Here is a 23,667-nt window from a genome sequence, read left to right as displayed (position 1 = left end):
TAAGCTCTAATATCTCTGTATATTTGCAATTTGTATACTTGTATATTGTCTTATAGTTTTTATACTTATTTGTTTTTTTTTGTTTTTTTTTCTGTAAGCACGAAGTACCGCAGCAATTTCCTAATGCTGTGAACCTGTTCACCCATATGGCAATAAAAACCTTCTGATTCTGATTCTGATTCATTGTCTAACATTCACACACACAGCCGTACTCCAATGCTTGCATCGGAGAGCAACTTGGGGTTCAGTATCTTGCCCAAGGATACTTTGGCATGTGGCCTGGAGCAGCCAGGAATCGAACCGCCAACCTTTTGATTGGTAGGTGACCTGCTCTACCTCCTGAGCCACCCCAAATACTGAATACTGCACCAAGCTGTGCACAGAGTATTCAGCTCACTCATGGGGATTTCTGCGATTCTCTTTACTGCAGGGGTGCCCACACTTTTTCAGCTTGCGAGCTACTAGCAAAGCTAGCGTGGTTAAATGTGCGTGTGTAGGGTTGTAACGAAACAGACGGATGATAGTTTATCATCTATCTTCTACTTCTTGTAATGCCGTGCAATCTACATGCACTCCTCTTGTGATCGACGTATTGGGTACCCCTGCTTTACAGCATCAAAAATGAAAATTCCACCTTGTGGATGTTGGTACCAGGAGCTTTCTTTTGCTGACTTCCTCCACTGCTTCTGATGCCAGGGCATATCTACTTGATTTGGTCCAAAGAGCAGTATATAAGATAAACTTTAATGAGCCCACTTTGGGAAAATTTGCACATTACAGCAGCTCAATTACAGATAAGGATGAAATAAAATAAAATAGATTAAAATAGAAAACGCTGTCCTGGCTTTTGTGCCTCCTGGGCTTTGGATCTGTTCACTGTCTCTCGGCTCGTGTGGTGCGCTGGGCTCCTTTTCTGTGTACCCGTGCTGCCTGGGTGGGACCATAGTGTGCTCTCGACCTCCGTTGGTTTTGTTGAGGGCCTCAGGCAGTAATGTAGACCTTCCTGCATGTTTCTGCCGTGACATGGGGTTTTCCACTGCTTGTTGGCCTTTGATGCAGGTTGCAGACACTTGGTTTCTTGTCGCCATCCTGTGTTGTGATGTTTGGACTCACCACACTGCTTAGTTTGGTTTTGGCTACTCTCTTTGTCCTTGTTTAGGGGTCTGGATGCTGGCTTTCTGTGGGGTGCTTTTAACAGAGCACAACTTGCCAGCAAACTGCCTAAATACAGACAGCATGTTACCTGCCCCACCAGGGAGAGTAACATTTTAGATCACTGCTACACTGTGTTAAAGGGGGCCTATCGCTTTGTTTCCCATGCTGCTTTGGGCCTCTCCGATCACTCGCTGGTCCACCTTCTTCCAACCTATAGGCAGAAGCTCAAGTGTGCCAAACCTGTGGTCAGCTCCACGAGGAAGTGGACCGGCGAGGCTAAAGAGGGGCTTCGGGACTGCATGGAGCTAACAGATTGGAGTGTGTTTGAGGATGCTACAGGCAGCCTGGATGAGTACGTTGACACTGTGACATCCTATATCAGCTTCTGTGAAGACACCTGTGTCCCCACCAGGACTCGCATAAAATATAACAATGACAAGCCCTGGTTTAATGCCAGACTGAAACAGTTGCGCCGGTCATACAGGAGTGGAGATCGGGCTCTGTACAATCAGGCAAGGAACACACTTAAAGAAATCAGAGCTGCAAAAAAGAGCTACTCCAACAAGCTGAGTAGTATAGTGTCCACAAATGATCCACCAGCCGTTTGGAAGTGCCTACAGAACATCACCAGCTACAAAAGGACACCCCCCCCAGACAATGGGCGACCGACTGCAGGTTTGAAAAGCCCAGCTCTATTCATCCATCCAGCACAGATTCACACCCTCCTGTCTTTCAGCCATCCATTCAGCCTGCCCTGAAGATCTGCACAAAGGATGTGCAACAACTCTTCAGGAGACAAAACGTGAGGAAAGCACCAGGACCAGATGGTGTTTCACCCTCTTGTCTGAGGGTCTGAGCTGACCAGCTCAATCACTGGAGCAGTGTGTCATTCCTTCCTGCTTCAAACGTTCCACCATAGTACCAGTTCCCAAGAAAGCAACCATCACAGGATTGAATGACTACAGGCCCGTTGCATTGACCTCTGTAGTCATGAAATCCTTTGAGAGACTGGTGCTCTCCCATCTGACGAACATCACAGAACCTCTGCTAGACCCCCTGCAATTTGCATACCTGGCAAACAGATCAGTGGACGACACAGTGAACATGGCACTCCAGTTTATCCTTCAACAGCTTGAACACTCAGGAACATATGCAAGAATTTTATTTTTAGACTTTAGTTCAGCTTTTAATACAATTACCCCGGGACAGCTACGCAACAAATTACTCCAACTCAGCGTGCCAAGCCCCACCTGCCAGTGGATCAACAACTTTCTCACTGGCAGAGAGTAGCAGGTGAGGTTGGGTAAGTTTACCTCAAACACCCAGATCATCAGTACAGGCGCTCCACAGGGTTGTGTCCTCTAACCACTGCTTTTTTCTCTGTACACAAATGACTGTACCTCCACGGACCCCTCAGTCAAGATCTTGAAGTATGCAGACAACACTGCAGTCATTGGTCTCATCCGAGATGGTGATGAGTCTGCCTACAGACGGGTGGTTGAGGAGGTGGTCCTGTGGAGCAGCCACAATAACCTGGTGCTGAACACAGAAAAAACAGTGGAGATGACAGTGGACTTCAGGAAGAGCCCTCCAGCCCTGCCAGCACTCACCATCCTGGACAGAACTGTGATGGCAGTGGAGTCTTGCAGGTTCCTGGGCACAACAATTACCAGGGACCTGAAATGGGCCAGCAACATCAGCTCCATCATCAAGAGAGCCCAGCAGAGGATGTACTTCCTGCGTCAGCTGAGGAAGTTCAAACTACCCCAGAAGCTGATGGTGCGGTTCTACACAGCCATCATAGAGTCTGTCATCACCACATCCATCACAGTGTGGGGCAAGCATGACCTCCACAGACTGCAGCGCATCATCAGGTCTGCAGAGAGGACAACTGGGGTTAAGTTGCCTACACTGCTGGACCTGCACGCCTCTAGAACCAGGAGGCGCGCAGAGAAGATCTTCACTGACCCGTCTCACCCCGGACACCATCTGTTTCAGCTCCTCCCCTCAGGTTGGCGTTTCAGCCAGATGAGGATCAGGATATCCAGGCTACAAAGGAGTTTCTTCCTACAAGCCATCACTCTCTTGAACAGTTAACTATAACACAAACAATATTTCAATTTTTAAACTGCACCTTTTCAGACACTCTTATATAGTATCAAGTCCAACTCCACCTTCTGGAACTGCTGCTCAAACCAGTGTTTGTTCCAGAATCTTACATCTCCTGCCATATTATCCCACCGGACCTAACGGTTACCTCACTGGACCCTTCTGTGCCACTAGACACCCTTTAACTGCTGTTGCACTCAGCATTTTAACTTTAGACCCCTACTTCCCACAATATAAGGTTTATAGGTATGACCGTGTGTGTGTGTGTGTGTGTGTGTGCGCCTGAGTGAGTGAGGTAGTAATTGCAGGTTATAGTTTATTTATTTTATTTCTTATTTATCTTATGTTATGTGAAAGTCTGATAATGTGCACTGTGAGCTCCTGTAACCAAAATCACATTCCTTGTATGCATAGCATACCTTGGCCAATAAAGTTTGATTCTGATTCTGATGTTTTGTATCTTTTTTGTAAAGTGGGAAGAAAAAAATCTTGTGTGATGAGTTGGGCTCACTACATTGGATTTGGGAGGGATCACGTGCATGTCCTCATATTCCCCGTGCCCATATTCCTGCATGAATATGGGCACGTATGCACACACAGAGATGCGCGCACACACACACACACACACACACACACACACACACACTCAAAAAAAAAAAAAAAAGAGGGGCCAATGATGTATTAAAAGACTACCAGCTGTCAGATACCTCATCCTGTAGCAATAACACAAATGTTTGTTTTTTTTTCAATTTCCTGCCTGTTCCAGCTGCATGGCCAGGGTACCTGTCAAATCATTTATTTTCTGAGGCCCTTAAAAGAAAAAAAAGAAAGAAAAAAGAAAACGACATACATAATAAATATATCAATACACATATATACATATACATCAAATCACTATACACAGATTTCAAAAACACTATATACATACACTATATACATTTGCAGACCACTACATAGAAAAGGGCAGATGCTACCACTGAGTCATAAAAAGTCTGTAACAGAGTCCTGCAGAGACTGAAGGACCTCAGTCTCCTCAGCAGGTGGAGCAAACTCTGGCCCTTCTTATACAGGACGTTTGTGTTTGTAGTCCAGTCCAGCTTGTTATTGAGGTGAAGACCCAGGTACTTGTAAGAGACCCTTTACCCTGGATGTTCACCATTGTTGTGGGGGGGTGACTTCCTCCTTAAGTCAATGACCATCTCCTTTGTCTTGCTGGCATTGATTTGGAGAGTGTTGGTTTCACACCAGCCAACAAATTTACAGATGATCCCCCCTGTATTCCTCGTCGTTCCCATCTGATACGTATCCGATGATGGCCGTATCATCGGAAAAATTTTGTAGGTGGCAGCATGCTCTATGCTGCTCCTATACACAGCCTCGCTCTCCGGAGGGGAAGTTAAATATTTCTCCACATCACTTGGAAATGATGTTGGTGGAGTGTAAAGCACATCTGTTGTGCAGGGGAAGAGTCAGGTAACCATCACTTTCATTCTCAGGTGAGAGAATTTCTGACAGATCTAAAAAACTGACATCATCATCTGAATGAATGAATGAATGAATGAAGTTTTATTGCCATGTGGGTGAACAAGTTCACACATTGGAAATTGCAGTTACAGAACACCATCCAAGAATACACAAAACACAACACACATGGGGGGATATGTGTCCTCGGGTCATGCAGCCGACTTGCAGCGCTACCTTTGGCAGGAGGAGAAAACAACACATCATGGGGAAGTTAGGTTAAAAAAAAAAGTCATCTGGTACAGTGCTCAAAAAGAGCACTATACCAGGGTCCAAAAAAACCACCTTAGCAAAGCATTTGCACATGTAAAGCTAGGACAGCGGCGGTAGGTGAGGTCAGGTTTAGGAGGGGATGCAGACGGAGACGAGAGGTGGGGGCATTGTGGAGCCAGATGCCAGGTTCCAGCCAAAACAGTTCGCTGATAGTGGTGGAATTTCATCAGCGGCCGTGATACACCAGACCCAGCTTCACAAATCACAACGCGGAGTGGGGGGAAGAGCAGCCGCACACAGAGCCCTGGAGAGAGATATGGTTGCCAACCCAAGGCCAGCAGGGGAGCCGAATTCCTGATAACAAATGTTGTTTTGGAACAGGCTGCTTGTTTTTCCAACAGCCTTCAGTCTTACTGGGAAACCATTCGAAAATCCAATATTCCAAATTCGTTGATTGCCGTCCTCACTGTGCAGAACCGAACTATATCTCCTGATCTAACCCCTCTCGCCTGCGAGCTCGCTAATCTTGCGGCTCAGGTCCACCAGGCTTTGAGTCTGAGTTTGTACGGCTCTGCTCAGTCCTTCCACCTGGGTCGGCAGCCTCTGCAGATGTCGAACCGCCGTCCAGATTTTCTTAATTTGCCAGTAAAGCAGGTATCCACCGAGCCCAAACAGAGAAGATACCGCTACCAAAAAGCCGAATATATATGCGTCTTCCACGTCTTCCACTCCAAGGGCTGAGAAGCACACCGGTCTCCACGAGCTCCAAGAGGCGATGACGTATCCAACCGGGTCTGTTCCACTCGGACACGCAGGCTCCCCTGTCCCGGATCTCATAGTGGAAAAAATTCGATCAATGATGGAGAATGCCCAGTTTGCCAGATCCATGTTTCAATCTTGTTCTTATTCGGACAGTGTGTAAAAGACGCTCTCACAGCAAGCAGCAAGCGGAGAGATGGGGAGGGCAGGGAGAGAGAGATAGTGCGACCGTCTCCGACAAGAGCAGGAAGAGAGCAGGAAGAGAAGAATCTGTGGGGATGGAGTCTTCCTCCTTTGTCTCATCATCGGACTCTGCGACAGGCTGATGAACTAAAAACGCGTTCACGAAGTTGGATCCATTATCAGTCACTGTTGCAACTACTTTGTTGAGTAATCCATATGAAAAGTGAATGTTTTCGATTTCTGCCCCAATAACACCATATGCGTGTCAACTGTGAATTCTCCTACCTGCCAATGCAGCCTCGCTGCCCTCTAATGTGGATCTACTGATCCAGTGGACCATTACTCCCATATAGCTTCTGTTGTTAGCAGTCCAAATATCCATGGTAGTTGACACAAAGTCGACCTTAATCAGTGCAGCCTTCAGCTTTCTCTCCATCTCTGCTTATTTCCTCTCAAGGTAAGAAGAAAATGCTGCTCTGTGAGTCAGCTCAGCATTGCTGGTAGTAGGAATCTTGTTTATTATGGCACGAAATGAGGGTGATTCAACCGTGTTCAAGGGCAGCATTTCCACTGCTACATACTGGATTTGGGCCGAAGTCCAGCTGTCACCAGCTCAGAGTGTACAACGAACCTTGATGCATCGTCTTTGGCTGACACATGCCTGTATTTCCAACTAAAAAAGGCGAATTTCTCTCCTTCTGCCATTGTTTATTGTTTATGCGCATAGGCCAGACGTCACTTCCCGAGACAAGAATGAAAATGACAAAAGATTTCAAGCAATACTATTGGGCTTGCCATTTATCCATCCTGGCGTGGTGGAGGAAGGGCCCACCCTCATCTGATGTGTCCTGTCCTACCTGGTTATCGTTAGAGCGTCTGCATTGTTGTAATTCGTCTTTAACTGCCCTCCTTAACAGCCCCATTAAAGTCAGTAAAACACTTTATACCAATAGTTTTGTCATTAACAATACTATCAGAATCTGGAAACGGATACAAAATTTTATAAAAGCTCCGGAGGTTTACTTTGATACTCCTATCTGTGAAAATCACTCCTTTGCACCAGGTCTCAGTGATGCCGTTTTTCGGACATGGAGAATGAAGGGCATTGGTGGGATTGGCGACCTATACGTCGGTGGAACCTTTGCATCCTTTGCACAGTTATGTTCTGATTATAATCTTCCACCGTCGAGTTTTTTCCGTTATCTGCAGGTTCGGGACTATGTTAGGTAAAATGTATCGGATTTTGGAACTCTAACGAGACATGAAACCCTGGAGGAAATAAATAAATTTGATCCTGTCAATCGGGGGGCAGTGTCATACTTTTATAAGATCTTTAATAGTATACGTGTAGACACATCCAGGATAAAGAGGGCATGGGAGGATGAGTTGGGGCAACAGCTATCCGATGAACTGTGGGAGGAGGGTTTGAAAAGTATACAGGACTGTTCAGTCAATGTCAGACACAATCTCATACAGTTCAAAACAATACATAGACTCCATTATTCAAGGGAGAAGCTGAGCACTTTCTTTACTAGCGTGTCTCCAATTTGTAATCGTTGTCGGGCTGCTATTGGTAACTTGACACACTCCTTCTGGTCATGTGCTCAGCTTCACTCATTTTGGAAGAAAATTTTTCTTTTTTTTTCGACAGCTTTTGGAAAGAAATAGGACCCAGAACCACTTATTGCCATCATCGGGGTCTCCAGTGCTATGCGACCAGCCACTAAAAATGAGAAAATGGCTGTTTTGTTTGGTACGGTGATTGCTAAAAGGTTGATTTTGAGATTTTGGAAAATGGACTCTGTGCCCACATTTGATCTGTGGTTGGGGGAACTGGCAAATACTCTGCATCTGGAAAGACTTAGATATTACAATGAAGATAAAGTCAATGTGTTTGAGAAAATATGGGACCCTGTACTAAAATTCCTTCAATGAAAAACTGTTAGTGACAGACCCGCCACTGCTTACTATCTTGTATATCAATTTGTGATGTATTGACCATGTTGTTTTGACTGTGTGAGAGTTTTATGATGTGCCAATTTGTGTGGGTAAGGGATGGGTGGAAATTTGATCTGTTATGTTAATTTATGTATGTCAATTTGGAAAAATTTAATAAATAAAATAATCTTTAAAAAAAAAAAGAAAATGACAAAAAAAATGGTAACGCGCGGTTACTTGGATTCATTTCATCACGTTTGGGTTACTGTAACGCATTGTTTACTTGTCTTAACAAAAACTCCTTGGAGCATCTCCAGGTTGTTCAGAATGCTGCAGCGAGGCTTCCAACAAGGTCTTCCAGATACTCTCATGTCACACCATTGTTGATCCAGCTGCACTGGCTCCCCTTTAACTTCAGAGTCTAGTTTAAGATTCTGGTTCTGACTTTTAGAGCGTTTCATGGACGAGAACCAGCTTACATCAGAAAACTCTTACATTCATACGTCCCCATAATGTTTCTGAGTTCTTGTAATCAGGGCCGACTGGTTTTATACTATACAAAGCTGAAAACTAAAGGACACAGAGCTTTTGCAACAGCAGCTCTCTGACTGGAACTCTCTAACTCTGAGTTTGAGAGCTGTGGATTCAGTGATGTCTTTTGATAAAAAAGCTAAAAACTCACCTTTTTAGACATGAATTTGGTTAACATTTTTTTTCCTGTTATGCTCCGCTGTGATGTTGCGAAGCACTTTGTGATATTTGTCTTGAGAGGTGATATAACTAAAATTTTACTTACAACATCACACTCATTTCTGTCACATGAAGAAGCTGCAGCTATTCCAGCCCTACAGGAAAAGCTATGGTCCCTAAGACACTGTGGGCTCAAGGTAAATATGATGTAGACCTGATTGAAAATGCAAAACCAGTGGTGATCACCCCAAAATCTGTTATAGCCTTGTTTGAGTCTCTGAAGGAAGCACAAGTACTTGTTCCATGTGACAATTTACCAGTACATGGCATAGGTCGACCTACTGAGTGCAGACTGTGCAGTATTTACAGGCAGTAAATGCAGCTGTGCAGCTGAGAGCTCCTAATGCCTGAGAGCTTCAGGTGCCTCCTGATGCTGGCTGGCTCTCTCTGGTGGGTCTGGCACATAGTTTTTCAGTGTCCCAGTTCACCCACACACCCAGTACTGCTGTGCATTTACTTTGAAGGGAGGTTTATGCATATAACAGTTTGTGTACTGGTTACTGTGAGGCTCCCACAGTTTATTATGACATAAGGTGTCAGGAGATCTGGAATATACTTTGGTGCGGGCCTTGAGCATACTGAAGTAGTGAAGTATTTGAGTTAAAAAATTGTTCTTGCTCACCAACCCAGTTTATGCAGTCTTCCAAGTGGGAAAGATTCATATTATATTATTATAATATTTATTTTCCTGAAATCAGAACAAAAATGTGGCACACTTTGGCACCAGCAAATAAAAAGAGTTACAAAATTCCAAGGTAACAGTTTCAACATGGAAATACCTTGTGATTTTTGTTCATGAAATTATCAAGTAAAGTTTATTTTGTGTTTTTATTTTTATTGTTTTATTTAAAATACATTTTACTGGAAATGTTGCTCCTTATGTGTGTTCACGATCAACATAATACTTCATCTATGACTAATCTAAATCATTGTTTGATCTTATTCAATAAAGCTCTTATATTAAATGCCATTAATGCTCAGTCAGCTCCTACTGACTACATCACACTGCAGGCCACATTCAACATGAGTGGAAATTGTTACTCACTCAACATTGACTTTTCATTGTAAGAGGCTCTAAAGTGAGTGAGACGCTGAGGAGCTGAAAGGAGGTTTGATCTGCAGGTGTGTCAGCAACGCAGCCATAATTCTGTTTGAATGACACAGTGAAAGCCAATCTGAATAATTCTTTAAGCAGAAAACTGCAAAATTGAGAATTCTGGATGTTTACATTCATTTAATTGTTAAAATTTAAACAAAGCTTTAAAATTCTGTATTTTTTTCCTACATTTGTTTCTGATACACTACAAAACAGTTTTACATTTCCAGAATGAATGTTTCAGTTTACTGATTTCAAATCTTAGTGGAGCAGGTTTCATCATATTTCTATAGTATGTTTGACTCACTGCTGTCATACTTGAATATCTGCAGAGTGATGATAAGTTTAACAGCATTTCTAAACCAGGGGCAAAACAAACTATAGATCAGTGGGTTGAGACATGAGTTAAAATAAAAGATCATCACCACAAAAGATACAGATGGATCATTGGCCACATTTTCATTAACCAGAGAGTAGCAGTAATATGGACAGAAACTTGCCAGAAACACAACTACAAGAACCCCAAGAGTCCTGGCTGCTTTCAGCTCAGATCTGTTTGTTTGATTCAGTGAACGCTGAAGTGTGACAGCTGTAACATGAGAGCGCATGGCACGAGCCTGAGACACAGCCACCACAAACACTCTCATATACAGAACTATGATGACAGAAACTGGAACAATAAAGAATAAAATAAGCTCAAAAAGCCCAGCAACATAATTGATAACAAATACACACTCTCCATAGCAGGAATTATACCTGCCTGGTTCAATCAGGATGTCCTTTGTATAGAGAACGCTGTAGACAGTTGAATAAAACCAACACAGACAAACACTGAGTTTGACTCTCACCACAGTGATTCTGGTGGGGTAATGCAGAGGGTCACAAATAGCCACATAGCGGTCAACTGATAGAAGGACAATGTTTCCTATTGAAGCACAGACAATGTTGTTAGTCAGACAAAGATAAACAGAACACATGAGATCACCAAGAACCCAACAGGCTGTGTTTCGAATGATTTCTAATGGCATCAACAGGAGACCCACGAGAAAGTCTGAGACAGCCAGAGAGAGGAGGAGGATGTTACTGGGTGTGTGAAGCTGCCTGCAGGGAGACAAGAAAATAATATATTACACATTAATAAAATCAAAATGTCTTCAGTGAAAATGCTACATTAGTAAGGTATGATTCAGTGTAGACACATAAAGCATTACAGTTAAAAATGTTTCACATTCACTTCATTCATTCTTAGATCAAATGATATAAATCACAGTGTTAAAGTTTATAAAACTTAAACTGTAGTTAATCTCTGCCTGAAGTGTGAGGCTGAGATGATGACCAGCAGGTTGAGAGCAGCAGTGATCAGAGAGATGAAGGACAGCACAATGTTCAGGAGCACAGCTTTGGACCAGTGAAATGTCGGCTTCCTGCAGGAACTGTTGAGGAGTTGTGGGAAACAGAGCTCAGCTCCTTTCTGTATCTCCATCATCAGGCAGCTGCAGCTCCTGCAGCTCTGATCAGAACTTTTTGTCACAGAGTGGATTTATTCCCACCTCCTCCCCTCAGAAAAATGATGTCTTTCCTCTTTCTCTCTACACCCCCTTTTATTGTTCACATTCACTGCATCATACAGTCAGTTAAAAACTTCACCCCACCCCTACCCCCCTCCCCTCAGCAAAATGATTTCCTTGTTTCCTTTTTTTCTCTCCCAATTCCTGCTTTAACTCTTTCTTTCAGGCAGAGAGTTGGGATAGCTTTGAGCTTGCTCCACCACGAAGTGATGGACCACATAATATGACAGAGCGCGGTTAGCAGGCACATAGTGCACAGAGGTCGCCACCTTTCATTTTCTACAGACCTCCAAACTTCATGTGGCCTTCTGATTACTTCAAGAACAGTGTGTAGAGAGCTTCATAGAATGGGTTTCCATGGCCAAACAGCAGCATCCAAGTCTTACATCAATAAGTGGAATGCAAAGCATCTGATGCAGTGGTGTAAAGCACACTGACACTGGTCTCTAGAACAGTGGAGACGTGTTCTTTGGAGTGATGAATCATTCTTCGCCATCTGATAAATTAATGGACGAGTCTTTGTTTGGCGGTTCCCAGGGGAACGGTTTGGTGGAAGGGAATTATGGTGTGGGGGTGTTTTTCAGGAGTTCACTCGGCCCCTTAGTTCCAGTGAAAGGAACTCTTAATGCATATCAAGACATTTTGGACAAATTCATGAACACTTTGGGAATGGCCTCTTACTGTTCCAACTTGACTGCACACCAGTGCACAAAGCAGCTCCATAAAGACATGGATGAGCAAGTTTCGTGTGGAAGAACTTGACCGGCCTGCACAGAGTCCTGACCTCATCCTGACAGAATACTTTTGGGATGAATCAGAGCGGAGACTCTCATCCAACATCAGTGTCTGATCTCACAAATGTGCTTCTGAAAGAATGGTCAAAAATTCCATGTGTGGGAAGCCTTCCCAAAAGCGTTGAAGCTGTTATAGTAACAAAGGGCATCATTTTAAGCCCTGTGGATTAAGAATGGGATGTCTCTCAAGTTCATATGTGTCTGTGAAGGAAGACAAGAGTATACTTTTGAATGCAGCTGCTCTGCCATTAAAACCAAATCCATGAATCTCTCTGCACGCTGTTTTTGGAGTAATCAGAAGGCCACATGAAGTTTGGAGATCTGTAGTGATTGACTCAGCAAAAAATTTGACCTCTGTGCACTTTGTGCCTCCACATTCGCTGACCCTGCACTGACATTTTACAGGGCAATTTCTTGACTGGACTTGCACTAATTTAGTAATTATGAATGGTTTATTCAGCTGTTTGAAAAACACATTATTTTGGGGATTTATTTATTTTTTTACAAAAAACACAGTTACTATAGTTTAACATTTTAATCACCACTTTAATGAACAACTGAACAAAGAACCACAACAACAGCAACAAAATAAATAAATTAAATAAAAGCCACCTGAATTAGAATCCAGCTCTCCATCACTTTGTCGCTCTGTGTACCTGGCCTTGTACCACTACACTTGCTGTCTTCAGAGCTTCTGCCCCCCACCCAACCTCCCATTTTTTTCACATAATGTTATGATCCTAGTTTGTATTTTCATCAGATTGGCCTCCCATTCTGCCCATCAGAAAAAAGTCCCACCCCTGCCTGCATGGATTCTCAGCAGAGCTGAGCAGGAGTGGCTAAAGACTTGATGGGACTCCCTGATCGGAGTTGGTTCTTCTTGGTCACTACAAAGGATCATCTCTAAGAGTCGGCTCATTTGCAAACAGCCCATCACTACACCAGAACAAGGGAGGACTCAAACGTAAACAACAGTCGAATGTTCAAACTGATTTTAAGATGTTTATTTACAAGTCATAACGGAGCTAAACACCCTGTTAGAGGAGGGGGGTTTGTGGAGACAATTTCTTTTGCTTCTTGCACAGATGTGGCAGGCTGCAATATTGTCCCAAGCATCCTTAACTAAAGTGGGCCACGAGAAATACTGTCTGAGAAAAGAGATGGTTCAGCTTACCCCAGGATGGCAGGTGAATTTAGCTTATGGGCCCACATGGGGACCAGTGAACGGACATGTACAGCAGACTGGGCAGCACATTACCTTGGATCGGATTCATCTTGGAGTGCCTGCTGGATATTTTCAGTTTCCCAGGTTATAGCTCCAACAGATCAGGTGATGGGTCAAATATTCTCTGGCTCTGGGTTGTCTCCTTCATCCAGGAACTGTGGCAGAATGCATCTGGTTAGGTGTTTCATGAACCTGGGCAATAGGAAAAAATACAATTAAATCATCTGAAGAAAGGGGACCAGCAATCCTGGTGAGAGTTAAGTTGTTTAACATTCTACAGCTGGGTAAGATTTTTATGATTAGTCCAAATTACAAAGGCCAGCTTGGCCCCCTCCAGCCACTGCCACCACTCCTCTAGAGCAGACTTAACAGAGAACAACTCGCAGATAATTCAGCTCTAGGAGTAAGACGCCAGAAATGGAAAGCACATGGTGTCAGCTTACCTCCGGAACCCGAGTGTTTGGTCTGCCCCAATCCCTAAATCTGAGACAACCACTGTACTGCAGAGGGGTTAGGTTGCACCAAAACTTCCTTCCAAAGGGTGAAGGCTGCCTCTGCCTCTGGAGCCCAAACCAAAGGTTCCTTGTAGAGGTTCATCTTGTAAGGGGCCACTTGGCCACTTTCACGTTCACCTGCCCTCCTCCCAAAACATAACCCAGAAAAGTGACTGAGGGTGTGTGGAACTCACACTTTTCAGCTTTGGCCATAAAGTCTGTTCTTCAGCAGGTGCTGCAACACAAAGAGGACATGCACTTGGGGCTCCTCCAAGCTGCTGAAAAAAACAAGATATCATGCTAGTATACAAATACAAACTGGTTCAAGAAGTCTGGGTGTCCACGCTGATCCTTTAACTGCTCCAAGATGGCACTGATGAAGGAATAGGTGATAGTCAGTTAGACTTCAGCACTGTGTCTTTCATGGATCAAGGTGGGCTGTGTGATTTGTGGGAGTGTCTGTCTTCTGGGTGATCCGTTGGGGCAGGCAGCTGTGTTTCCTGTCGTCATAGCTGTGCCTGGGTGCACACCTGTTTCTAATGGTCATCAAGGTCGGGAGTATTTAGGAGGAGCTCAGACTCTGACTCGCCACCAGCTTATTCAACCTCGCTGTGGTAAATCAAGCTGCTTTGCTTTTTGGAATACACTCTCGCTTACCCATTATTTACTCTGTCGCCTCCTGTTGCTTCTATCATCTCCACTCGTGCAACATCACCTTTCCTCGGAGTGGCGAAACCAGCCTCCACCACGCCGCAGAGCCCGTCTTCTTGGCCAAATGTTCTCCCGCTTTGGCCTGCCTGCCCCACTGACCTCTTTGGCCCTGCCTCACTATGCCAGCCACATCCCCCACCAGTCACTAAACATGAGTTCCTCTGAGTAAGCCTTCTTGCCCGCCGACCATCACCTTTAAGTTAGTTAATTCCTGCCTGACCCTGTTTGCTTTCTCTTTTCAGATTCTCTGTGCTTGCCAGACAATTCACAACCCCCGCCTGTTTTGTTATATTTGTTTTGGTAACAAACCTTGTTTCCGGTGAACTGTTGCCTCTGCATCTGGATCCATTTCTGCTGGCCGACATAACAGAAGAATCTGGCCAAACTGTGGATCCAGCAGATGTAGCAGTTCTCCATACCGCGAATACTTGCCAGGGCGTGATCTTAGGAGAGCATGACCAGGCTTTATCAGTTTTGGTACAACAGACCGGGCAAGTCTCTCATCACCTATAGCAGTTAGATGCGTCAGCGGTAATTTCGTTGACGAAATATTTTCATCATAGTTTTCATCGACAAACCTTTTTTTCATGACAATAACGAGACGATAACTAAATAAAAACTACCTAAAATGATAAAAACCATAACGAAATTAATTGACACTTTCGTCAACGAATGAAAATGAGATGAAAATGCCTGTCGGGGACGAAATCCAATCAGAACTTCTTTAATTTTGTGACAGGGCGGGACAAGTTAGGAAAACATCCAATCAAACGAACAGTTGCACAGATTTGTTCTAAACCTGAGAAGACCAAACTAGCCTGTGATTTGTCTTTACTTCTGATAGAACTAAGTTATGTAAACAATGTCAGCAGGGAGAAAGAGAAGAGCCGATGTATGGACACATTTGTCCCTTTGATGCCGTGACAAACAAAATGATGTGTAAACCATGTGGGGCGACTATCTTGGATAAAAACCTTAAACATCTGCAAACCAGTCACCCAGATCTCCATGCAAAGGTAAGCAATTTAATATCATGCAGGGTAAAGTGTTTTTCCCAGTTGAGCGTTTGTGTTTGGAGAAAATCACCACACCATGGTGGATTAGCCTTTCCTAATCTTAGTCCTGAACACTGCCCTGTACCTTTCAGAGCGTGTCCTGCTGTAAAACGCTCGTATTATCTCAGTAAGGTGGTGTTAATAGAGGCGCATACACACATTACTGCAAACAGCAAAACTGTGTGTGTGTGTATGTAACCTGGTGAAAAATGGGTACCTGTAAAACATGTTTTGTAAACCCCGTTTTGCTTTTATTTCATGTACTGGTTGTAATTCTTGCTTTTGTCAGTAAGTGGTGCTATTGTAACACAGAGGTCAAAAAGTACGGGAAGTTGAAAAAAACCTCTTGGTACCTCTTGGCGTGCTAACTGAGGAAAACAGAAGAGGAGGACATTTTGTTTTGAGCCAAGACTGGTTGAAGAAGACGACTTTATGGCCACTTGAGTGAAGAATCCAGATCTTTGGTAATTAATGTCTGAACTGTATTTTTTTAATGTACAAGGCTGAAAGTATTCTGACTGACTGACTGAAATGATGTTGCTGACGTCATGTTTTTCTGTTTGTCTTCTTTTAGAAGTGCCACCGCCGATTGTTATGTACTGTTTTTTTGAGTGTTTTAGCTGCGTTGCAACAACTCTGTTGAGTGCTAATAGTGCTATTTATGCGCCATTTTGTTGAAGCAGTTGCTTCTTAGGAGTTTTATACTAGTGTTATACCATTCACCATTCACGGTGTAAGAGACTATTTTTGCTCCATATCTTGAACTGTTTTCTTTTCTTTTTCACTCCAGAGAAAATCATTCTTTTTGAGAATAGAGAACCCCTTTTATTTGAAGTTCTGTGTGCTCTATTAATCCCGGCTTCATATATGTATATGCATTTGTATAGACGTGAATGTGTGCATGTATGTACCGTATTTTTCGGACTATACGTCGCTCCGGAGTATAGGTCGCACCAGCCAAAAAATGCATAATAAAGAAGAAAAAAACATATATAGGTCGCTCTGGACTACAAGTCGCACTTTTTTGGGGGGGGGGGGGGTTGATAGAATCCGAGACCCAGAGCAGAAATTCCATCTTGAACGGCAATTTAAAATAATAATGGATTAAAGAACAGGACGAACATGGTTACGCCTACGTTATGCTAACGTAGCACATTCAGCTACATGACGCACAACGAACACGTGTTCGGTATGTTAAGGTAACATTAAGTTATTCAGATAACCATAGCATAAAGAACATACTAGCAAGTTAACCAAACCATCAATCCATTGAATTCTTCATCCTCGGTGTCACTTCTAAACAATTCCGTACACTCCGTAGACGAAGCGCCGCTTCCTCTTCTGTGTCGCGTTAGTCAGACTCGTCGTCAGCTGCAGTTCCAATTATTCCAGCCTTTCTGAATCCCAACAGGATGGTTTGTCACTGAAGCCCATGTTTTCTTGATCCATCCAATGACTTCCAGGAAAGTTGGGTGGCGCATTCTCCCAGTTGCCGTTAAGCTGTGCTCTCCATCCATCATCCACTGCGCCCACAGGTTACGCAAGACTGCCTTAAAGCTGCAGTTCACGGAGATGTCAAGTAGCTGGAGTATTTTGGTTCATGTGTTATAAATGTCACATATACGTCTCCGGAATATAGTTCGCACCCCCAGCCAAACTATGAAAAAAAGTGCGACTTATACTCCGGAAAATACGGTATGTATATCTTTGAGTATTTTTCTTTCCTTTCTCCCCTCCCCCCCCCCCCCCCGTTTTTTTTTGTTTGTTTGTTTGTTTGTTTGTTTTGTTTTTTTATTTGCTTTTTTTCCCCTCTTCTCTATCCCTTTCCTTATTGCCTGTCAGACCTGGCATAAATAACTAAATAAAAAATAAAAATACAAACATTAACAAGAATAGCCTATAGAAAACTTTTAGAGCTCTTCTTGTAAAAGCAAATATGTTTGGTACATCATTGCATTCGGATCATTGTTCCGATTGTGAAAATTGCCAGACATGACAGGCTTTAAAAAAAAAAAAAAAATAGTCAGGTGTGTGGAAGCAGGTGAAATGCTTATGTTAATAATATTGCATAACTTTTAAAAAATGTTTAATTTTGTGTAAGTAATGACTAATTCAAGGGAACTGAAGAAAAGGCATTTACATTTTACACCCTTTATATTTTAGTTGACTAAATCGACTGTAGATTTAGTCGACTATATTTTTAGGATAATTTCGTTGACTAAAACTAGACTAAAACTAAAACTATTCAGATGACTAAATTATGACTAAAACTAAATTACATTTTTGTCAAAAGACTATGACTAAAACTAAATCAAAATTTGCTGTCAAAATTAACACTGAGATGCGTCACTGTAAAAAAAATTCTGGCGAAGCTTTCTCTTTCTCCTGTGGCCCCTCTGACAGCCGGAGCTGCGCAACCGGCCACTCCATCCCTGGCCCCCACAGCTTACATAGGAGTGGCCGCTGCGGCGATCTGCAAATTTTTTTCCCCCAACCCTGAGACTTTCCAGGGGGAGTTAGGTCGCTGCCAAGTGTTAGATCCCACAGGTTTTACCTCTGTCGTGTCTGCATTTATGCTTGTGTAGCTGGATAATGTGTATTAATTACCTTGTGGTCACATGCTGGTATTTTATTATTTATTTTATTTCCTCGTACTTTGTGGTCAGTTTTTTGGCTGTGAAGAAATTTAAAAATACGTGCTGCTGCTTGAGCCTTTTAGGTTTTTGCATCTTCGTTTATCGAACTGGAATGACACCAAAACAACGGAATAAGGAATCTAATTTTTAAATTTAATAAAGCCATTTCAAACAGTTTTACAGATAAATCCGGGCCAGGACTGCATCTCATCCCCATGTGGGATGGCATGAAGTTCCGGCCACTTCTAGTTCAAGTTACAGTTTTATATAGTGACAGCTTATCAATCTTGGTTACATCATATACAAAACAAGAAATATGCCACACAGAGAGAAAGGATTCCACAGCTGCTTCTCCCTCAGAGTATCGGTTTATCATCTGATTAGTCTAGTTGACCATTCCACTCGAGAGTCCTTGCTTCTATTATTGATAAAATGGTGACCTAGCAGAAACATTTTGTCCTTAAACACGTGCTTCTGTCATTGTTCAGTTATGTTTATTTTCCAGTCTAAGACAAATTTCTCAGGCAAGTAAATGTACATAAGTTATACATATGGCATATACCATGAGTATATTTCTTCAACTGCAAACATACTTGTCTCTGTTTTTCCACTTTGTTCATTACCTCACATCCATTACAAAAGTTTCAGCACTCTCCCTCCAGGAATTTGCTGACATTTGTGAGTCCTTAAGTTGATGCTTTTATTAATATTCCTGATTGTTGTTCTCTGACTGATAAATTCAAACACTCTGGCAAAACGTAGCCGGAAATGCACAAGTGGACTCGACAGTGGTGAACAGGTTATTCATAACGTTCTGGGCTGCGTGGACCTGAACTACAGCCGATTAAAGCTGGCAATAAGGATCCTTTGTACTGTGCTGTGGTGTATTGTACTCCTGGCGTAGCTTGTTTTTAAAGGAGTTCAGTGACTTCTTATCTTCCACTGTGAAGTGTGAAGGCCACACCTGAGGTTTCTGAGAAAAGCCTTTTTGAGGCTGGTTGGTGAGACAAAAGGTCAGATGACTTTGCAGGCCTGAAGGGTTGTGGACCATGTGTTTCTGCTACCGTTTATGATTTGAGGAATATTTTCAGGGGCGTATTTGTGGGGAGGTCTCGCAATAGTGCACCTGGAGAAATTAGACCATTGCAGTTGTTAGTGCACTCAATCACAGGTTGTTTCTTATGGGTTTTAATGGTTGTTTTAAGAGTTATTTGTTCAAAATAAAGAGCTTTATTTTATGAGATTTGTGTTTTGTCTTGAGCTCTTTGGCCCGACACCACATATACAAATATACTTTTGTTAAAAAAAATTGTTCTTACTCACCAACTCTGTTTATTGCAGGTGTGTCAGCCATGCTGCCATAAATCTGTCTCAACAACACAGCAAAAGTCAATCTGAATAATTCTTTAAGCAGAAAACTGCAAAAGTTATAAATTCTGGATGTTCACATTCATTTAATTGTCATAATTTAAACAAATCTTTAAAATTCTGTTTTTTCCTGTTTGTTTCTGATACAGTAGAAAACAGTTTTACAGTTTCATACTGAATGTTTCAATTTACTGATTTAAAATCTTAGTGTTGCAGGTTTAATCATATTTCTATAGTATGTTTGCCTCACTGCTCTCATACTTGAATATCTGCAGAGTGATGATAAGTTTAACAGCATTTCTAAACCAGGGATAAAACAAACTATAGATCAAAGGATTTAGACAAGAGTTGAAATAAAAGACCATCACCACAAAAGATGCAGATGGATCATTGAACACATTTTCATTAACCAGAGAGTAGCAGTAATATGGACACAAACATGCCAGATAAACAACTACAAGAACCCCAAGAGTCCTGGCTGCTTTCAGCTCAGATCTGTTTGTTTGATTCAGTGAACGCTGAAGTGTGACAGCTGTAACATGAGAGCGCATGGCACGAGCCTGAGACACAGCCACAACAAACACTCTCATATACAGAACTATGATGACAGAAACTGGAACAATGAAGGATAAAACAAGGTCAAAAATCCCTGTAATATCATTAATAACAAACACACACTCTCCATAGCAGGAATTATACCTGCCTGGTTCAGTCAGGATGTCCTTCGTATAAAGACTGCTGTAGAAAGTTGAATAAAACCAACACAGACAAACACTGAGTTTGACTCTCGCCACAGTGATTCTGGTGGGGTAATGCAGAGGGTCACAAATAGCCACATGGCGGTCAACTGATAGAAGGACAATGTTTCCTACTGAAGTACAGACAATGTTGTTAGTCAGATAAACATAAACAGAACACATGAGATCACCAAGAACCCAACAGGCTGTGTTTCGAATGATTTCTAACGGCATCAACAGGAGACCCACGAGAAAGTCTGAGACAGCCAGAGAGAGGAGGAGGATGTTACTGGGTGTGTGAAGCTGCCTGCAGGGAGAGAGAAAAGAAAATAATACACATGAATAATATCAAAATGTCTTCAGTGAAAATGCTGCATTAGTAAGGTATGATTCAGTGTAGGCACATAAAACATTACAGTCAAGAACGCGTCACATTCATTCAATTCATGTATTCTTAGAATAAATGATATAAATCACAGTGTTAAAGTTTCTAAAACTTAAACTGTAGTTAAACTCTGCCTGAAGTGGGAGACTGAGATGATGACCAGCAGGTTGAGAGCAGCAGTGATCAGAGAGATGAAGGACAGCGCGATGTTCAGGAGCACAGCTTTGGACCAGTGAAGTGTCGGCTTCCTGCAGGAACTGTTGAGGAGTTGTGGGAAACAGAGCTCAGCTCCTTTCTGTATCTCCATCATCAGGCAGCTGCAGCTCCTGCAGCTCTGATCAGAACTTTTTGTCACAGAGTGGATTTATTCCCACCTCCTCCCCTCAGAAAAATGATGTCTTTTCTCTTTCTCTCTACACCCCCTTTTATTGTTCACATTCACTGCATCATACAGCCAGTTAAAAACTTTTCATTTTTTCTGGGAATTATGATGTTGATTAATATTATGTCTTGCAATGTGTACCTGCTGACACTGTCATGGTCCAGGCAGGTTCTGGATTTTGTTTCTCTTCTTCTCTCCCAATTCCTGCTTTGTCTCTTTCTCTCAGGCAGAGAGTTGGGATAGCTTCAAGCTTGCTCCACCACAAAGTGATAGACCACATAAAGTGACAGAGCAGGGTGAGCAGGCACAAAGAGTACAGAGGTCGCTGCAGTCTGCAGTCATTTTCTACAGACCTCCAAACTTCATGTGGCCTTCAGATTAGCTCACGAACAGTGTGTAGAGAGCTTCATGGAATGGGTAATGCTTTTATTAATATACCTGATATATTAATATAATATATATAATATATATGTTATTCTCTGACTGATAAATTCAAACACTGTGGTGAAAAGTAGCCAGAAATGCACCTGTGGACTTATTAATGGTGAACAGGTTAATCACAACATCAACGTCATTACTTTGCACACCATGGCAGTGAGCACATGCACACACAGTTGCTGGATGACACTTCCAGCTAAAACTGCTAGAGCGGACAAAATGATTTCATATCAATCCAAAAGGCTTTTATATAAATTTACAAACATGACAATGAAGGTCATTTTATTTATAATTTCAGTTTTATTCAGTTTTGTAAACTCATAATATAGTTTCAGTTAATTATCATTTTTTCCGTTCAAGTATCATTTTTATTTATTTCAGCTAACGATTTTTTCAATTTCAGTTTTCGGTATTTTGTTTGTTTTCGTTAACGATAATAATAACCTTGTTACGGACATTTCCTTACTTTTGTGGTTTGTTGTTTGACTTGCATTGTATTGAAAGTATTCAAATGGCTAAAATTCTGTAAGAGAAGGAATTAGAATGAAAACTGGCTTAATTTTGCCTAATCGTAAATTACCAATATTGCCAAAGGTGTGAAGTAATGAAGTACAAATACTTTGTTTCTTCCTTAATTCTACTTAACCTCAATAACAGTTTATTCATACTTGATTCAGCACTTAAAAGTACAATCAGTAATATTTTTTAGGTTAAATTTTAAAAAAGGTTATTATACTTTTATTATTATACACATATTTGGCCAGTCTCTAGCCACATATGTAGCACACCAAAGGCAAAAGAGAAAGTCGTAGGTGTTAGCCTGCTGTGGAGGGACATTTAAATTTGTGACTGCACCTTTGGACTCAAAACATGAAGAATACCTATGTTTTATCATCTGAGGAGGGTTTCCCTTCACCAAAGAAGCAAAAACATCAAGGAATGAGACAATGCAATTGGCATCTTGATGAAATGTCAGCCTCTTTCTCTACACCTCAAACCTGAACTGATGTCAGGGCTTTAACACATGGAAACATGCATAAACAGGCTTATTTCATTCCCAATGTTGTTGCAATTACTTATAGACCCTTTTACTGTTAGTAAACAATGATGACGTAGGTAGCGATGCGCGCGCATTTTGGAAACGGAAATACGGCGGAGTGTTTCAATCTACGAGAAAGGATTATCAACGAAAGATCGTGAAAACTACCTGCAAAAATTAACTTTGACCACCGGCATCCAACTCCGATCCCTGTGGTACATTAGCAAGTGGCCCAGTATCCCTGGGCGGATATATACGTGTATTTAGTTGAGAAACTCAGCCTAAACACTCGAGATAAGTTACACGCACGTAAGTCATTGGATGCTTACAATTATGTTGTTTGCACGGCCGTGTACCGAATGTCAAATATCATGACACAGACTCGGAGTTTTGTGTCTTGAAGGCAGAAGTTCTTCCAAGTCAAAGACAAGGAAACAGGACCACTGTCTATGAGGCTCGGGTCATTGTAAACTAGTCAGAGAACTACGTCCTCACAGCGGATTGTACCTGGCAGCGTGAGTACTTTGTCAAATTTCTTCTCTAGCTTGCTAAGAGTTTTCCGGCTGCAGATATTATTGATTTACAATGAAAAAAATATATACTGTTCCAGTCACACTGTGAGACACACTCAACCATTCATATGTGAGTCTTTTCATACTTTTGACTGGCACTGCATATTGTAATCTATAGTGTGATTAAATATTAATTTAAAAATCAGGACTCTGCCTCACCTGTAAATACCCAGCCACACTACAGTTTAAAAGCCAAATAACCTACTAGCTAATGCTGTTTACTTTAGATATTCATATTTATCTAAACCTAACATCCTGGTATAACCAGAGAAGATAAATAACTTTACCTGATTGCTTCAAACGTGAGCATTTCTGATCGTGTCCTCAGTCCTGATCGTGTCCCCAGTCCAATTTTTATCAGTACAGATGCCTCTGTTTTTTCTTAAACAGCCGTGATCTCGTGGGATTCGGTACAACTTCAGTCCACTTTTGGTAGAGTAGAAATTCTGACAGCCAATCATGCAACAGCCAGACATTTTGATGCTGATATTGCTTTTAAATCACGTTTAACACTATGAAGACTCCTTGTTCTTATTGAT

General features: G+C 42.2%; 2 protein-coding genes and 1 long non-coding RNA gene across 3 annotated transcripts; all 3 read right to left on the bottom strand.

The window, feature by feature from the left end:
- Nucleotides 1–10,011: 10,011 nt before the first annotated feature.
- Nucleotides 10,012–11,207, bottom strand: LOC115801308 (trace amine-associated receptor 13c-like). The gene is made up of 2 exons (XM_030759088.1): nucleotides 11,035–11,207; nucleotides 10,012–10,825 (listed from the first exon to the last, which is right to left on the bottom strand). The coding sequence occupies exons 1-2, from the start codon at nucleotides 11,205–11,207 to the stop codon at nucleotides 10,012–10,014; spliced, it is 987 nt and encodes a 328-aa protein (XP_030614948.1).
- Nucleotides 11,208–13,821: 2,614 nt separating this feature from the next.
- Nucleotides 13,822–14,244, bottom strand: LOC115800288 (uncharacterized). Its single transcript, XR_004021655.1, has 3 exons — nucleotides 14,125–14,244; nucleotides 14,000–14,040; nucleotides 13,822–13,871 (listed from the first exon to the last, which is right to left on the bottom strand). It is a non-coding gene; the product is annotated as an uncharacterized LOC115800288 (long non-coding RNA).
- Nucleotides 14,245–19,805: 5,561 nt separating this feature from the next.
- LOC115801291 (trace amine-associated receptor 13c-like) lies at nucleotides 19,806–21,004 on the bottom strand. Its single transcript, XM_030759071.1, has 2 exons — nucleotides 20,832–21,004; nucleotides 19,806–20,619 (listed from the first exon to the last, which is right to left on the bottom strand). Exons 1-2 carry the CDS (start codon nucleotides 21,002–21,004, stop codon nucleotides 19,806–19,808), a joined length of 987 nt encoding a protein of 328 aa, XP_030614931.1.
- Nucleotides 21,005–23,667: the final 2,663 nt, after the last annotated feature.

The sequence above is a fragment of the Archocentrus centrarchus genome, chromosome 21 (assembly GCF_007364275.1).
Source record: "Archocentrus centrarchus isolate MPI-CPG fArcCen1 chromosome 21, fArcCen1, whole genome shotgun sequence".
Taxonomy (NCBI): Eukaryota; Metazoa; Chordata; class Actinopteri; order Cichliformes; family Cichlidae; genus Archocentrus; species Archocentrus centrarchus.
Note: the sequence above shows the minus strand (reverse complement) of the source record. Positions and strands in the feature narration are given on the sequence as shown.

Excerpts from the sequence above, each read along its gene's own strand:
- LOC115801308 (XM_030759088.1), bottom strand. The coding sequence starts at position 11,207 with ATGGAGATACAGAAAGGAGCTGAGCTCTGTTTCCCACAACTCCTCAAC. Across the intron at positions 10,826-11,034 it reads ATCTCAGCCTCACACTTCAG|GCAGCTTCACACACCCAGTA; the intron begins GCAGAGATTAAC and ends GTCTCCCTGCAG.
- LOC115801291 (XM_030759071.1), bottom strand. The coding sequence starts at position 21,004 with ATGGAGATACAGAAAGGAGCTGAGCTCTGTTTCCCACAACTCCTCAAC. Across the intron at positions 20,620-20,831 it reads ATCTCAGTCTCCCACTTCAG|GCAGCTTCACACACCCAGTA; the intron begins GCAGAGTTTAAC and ends CTCTCCCTGCAG.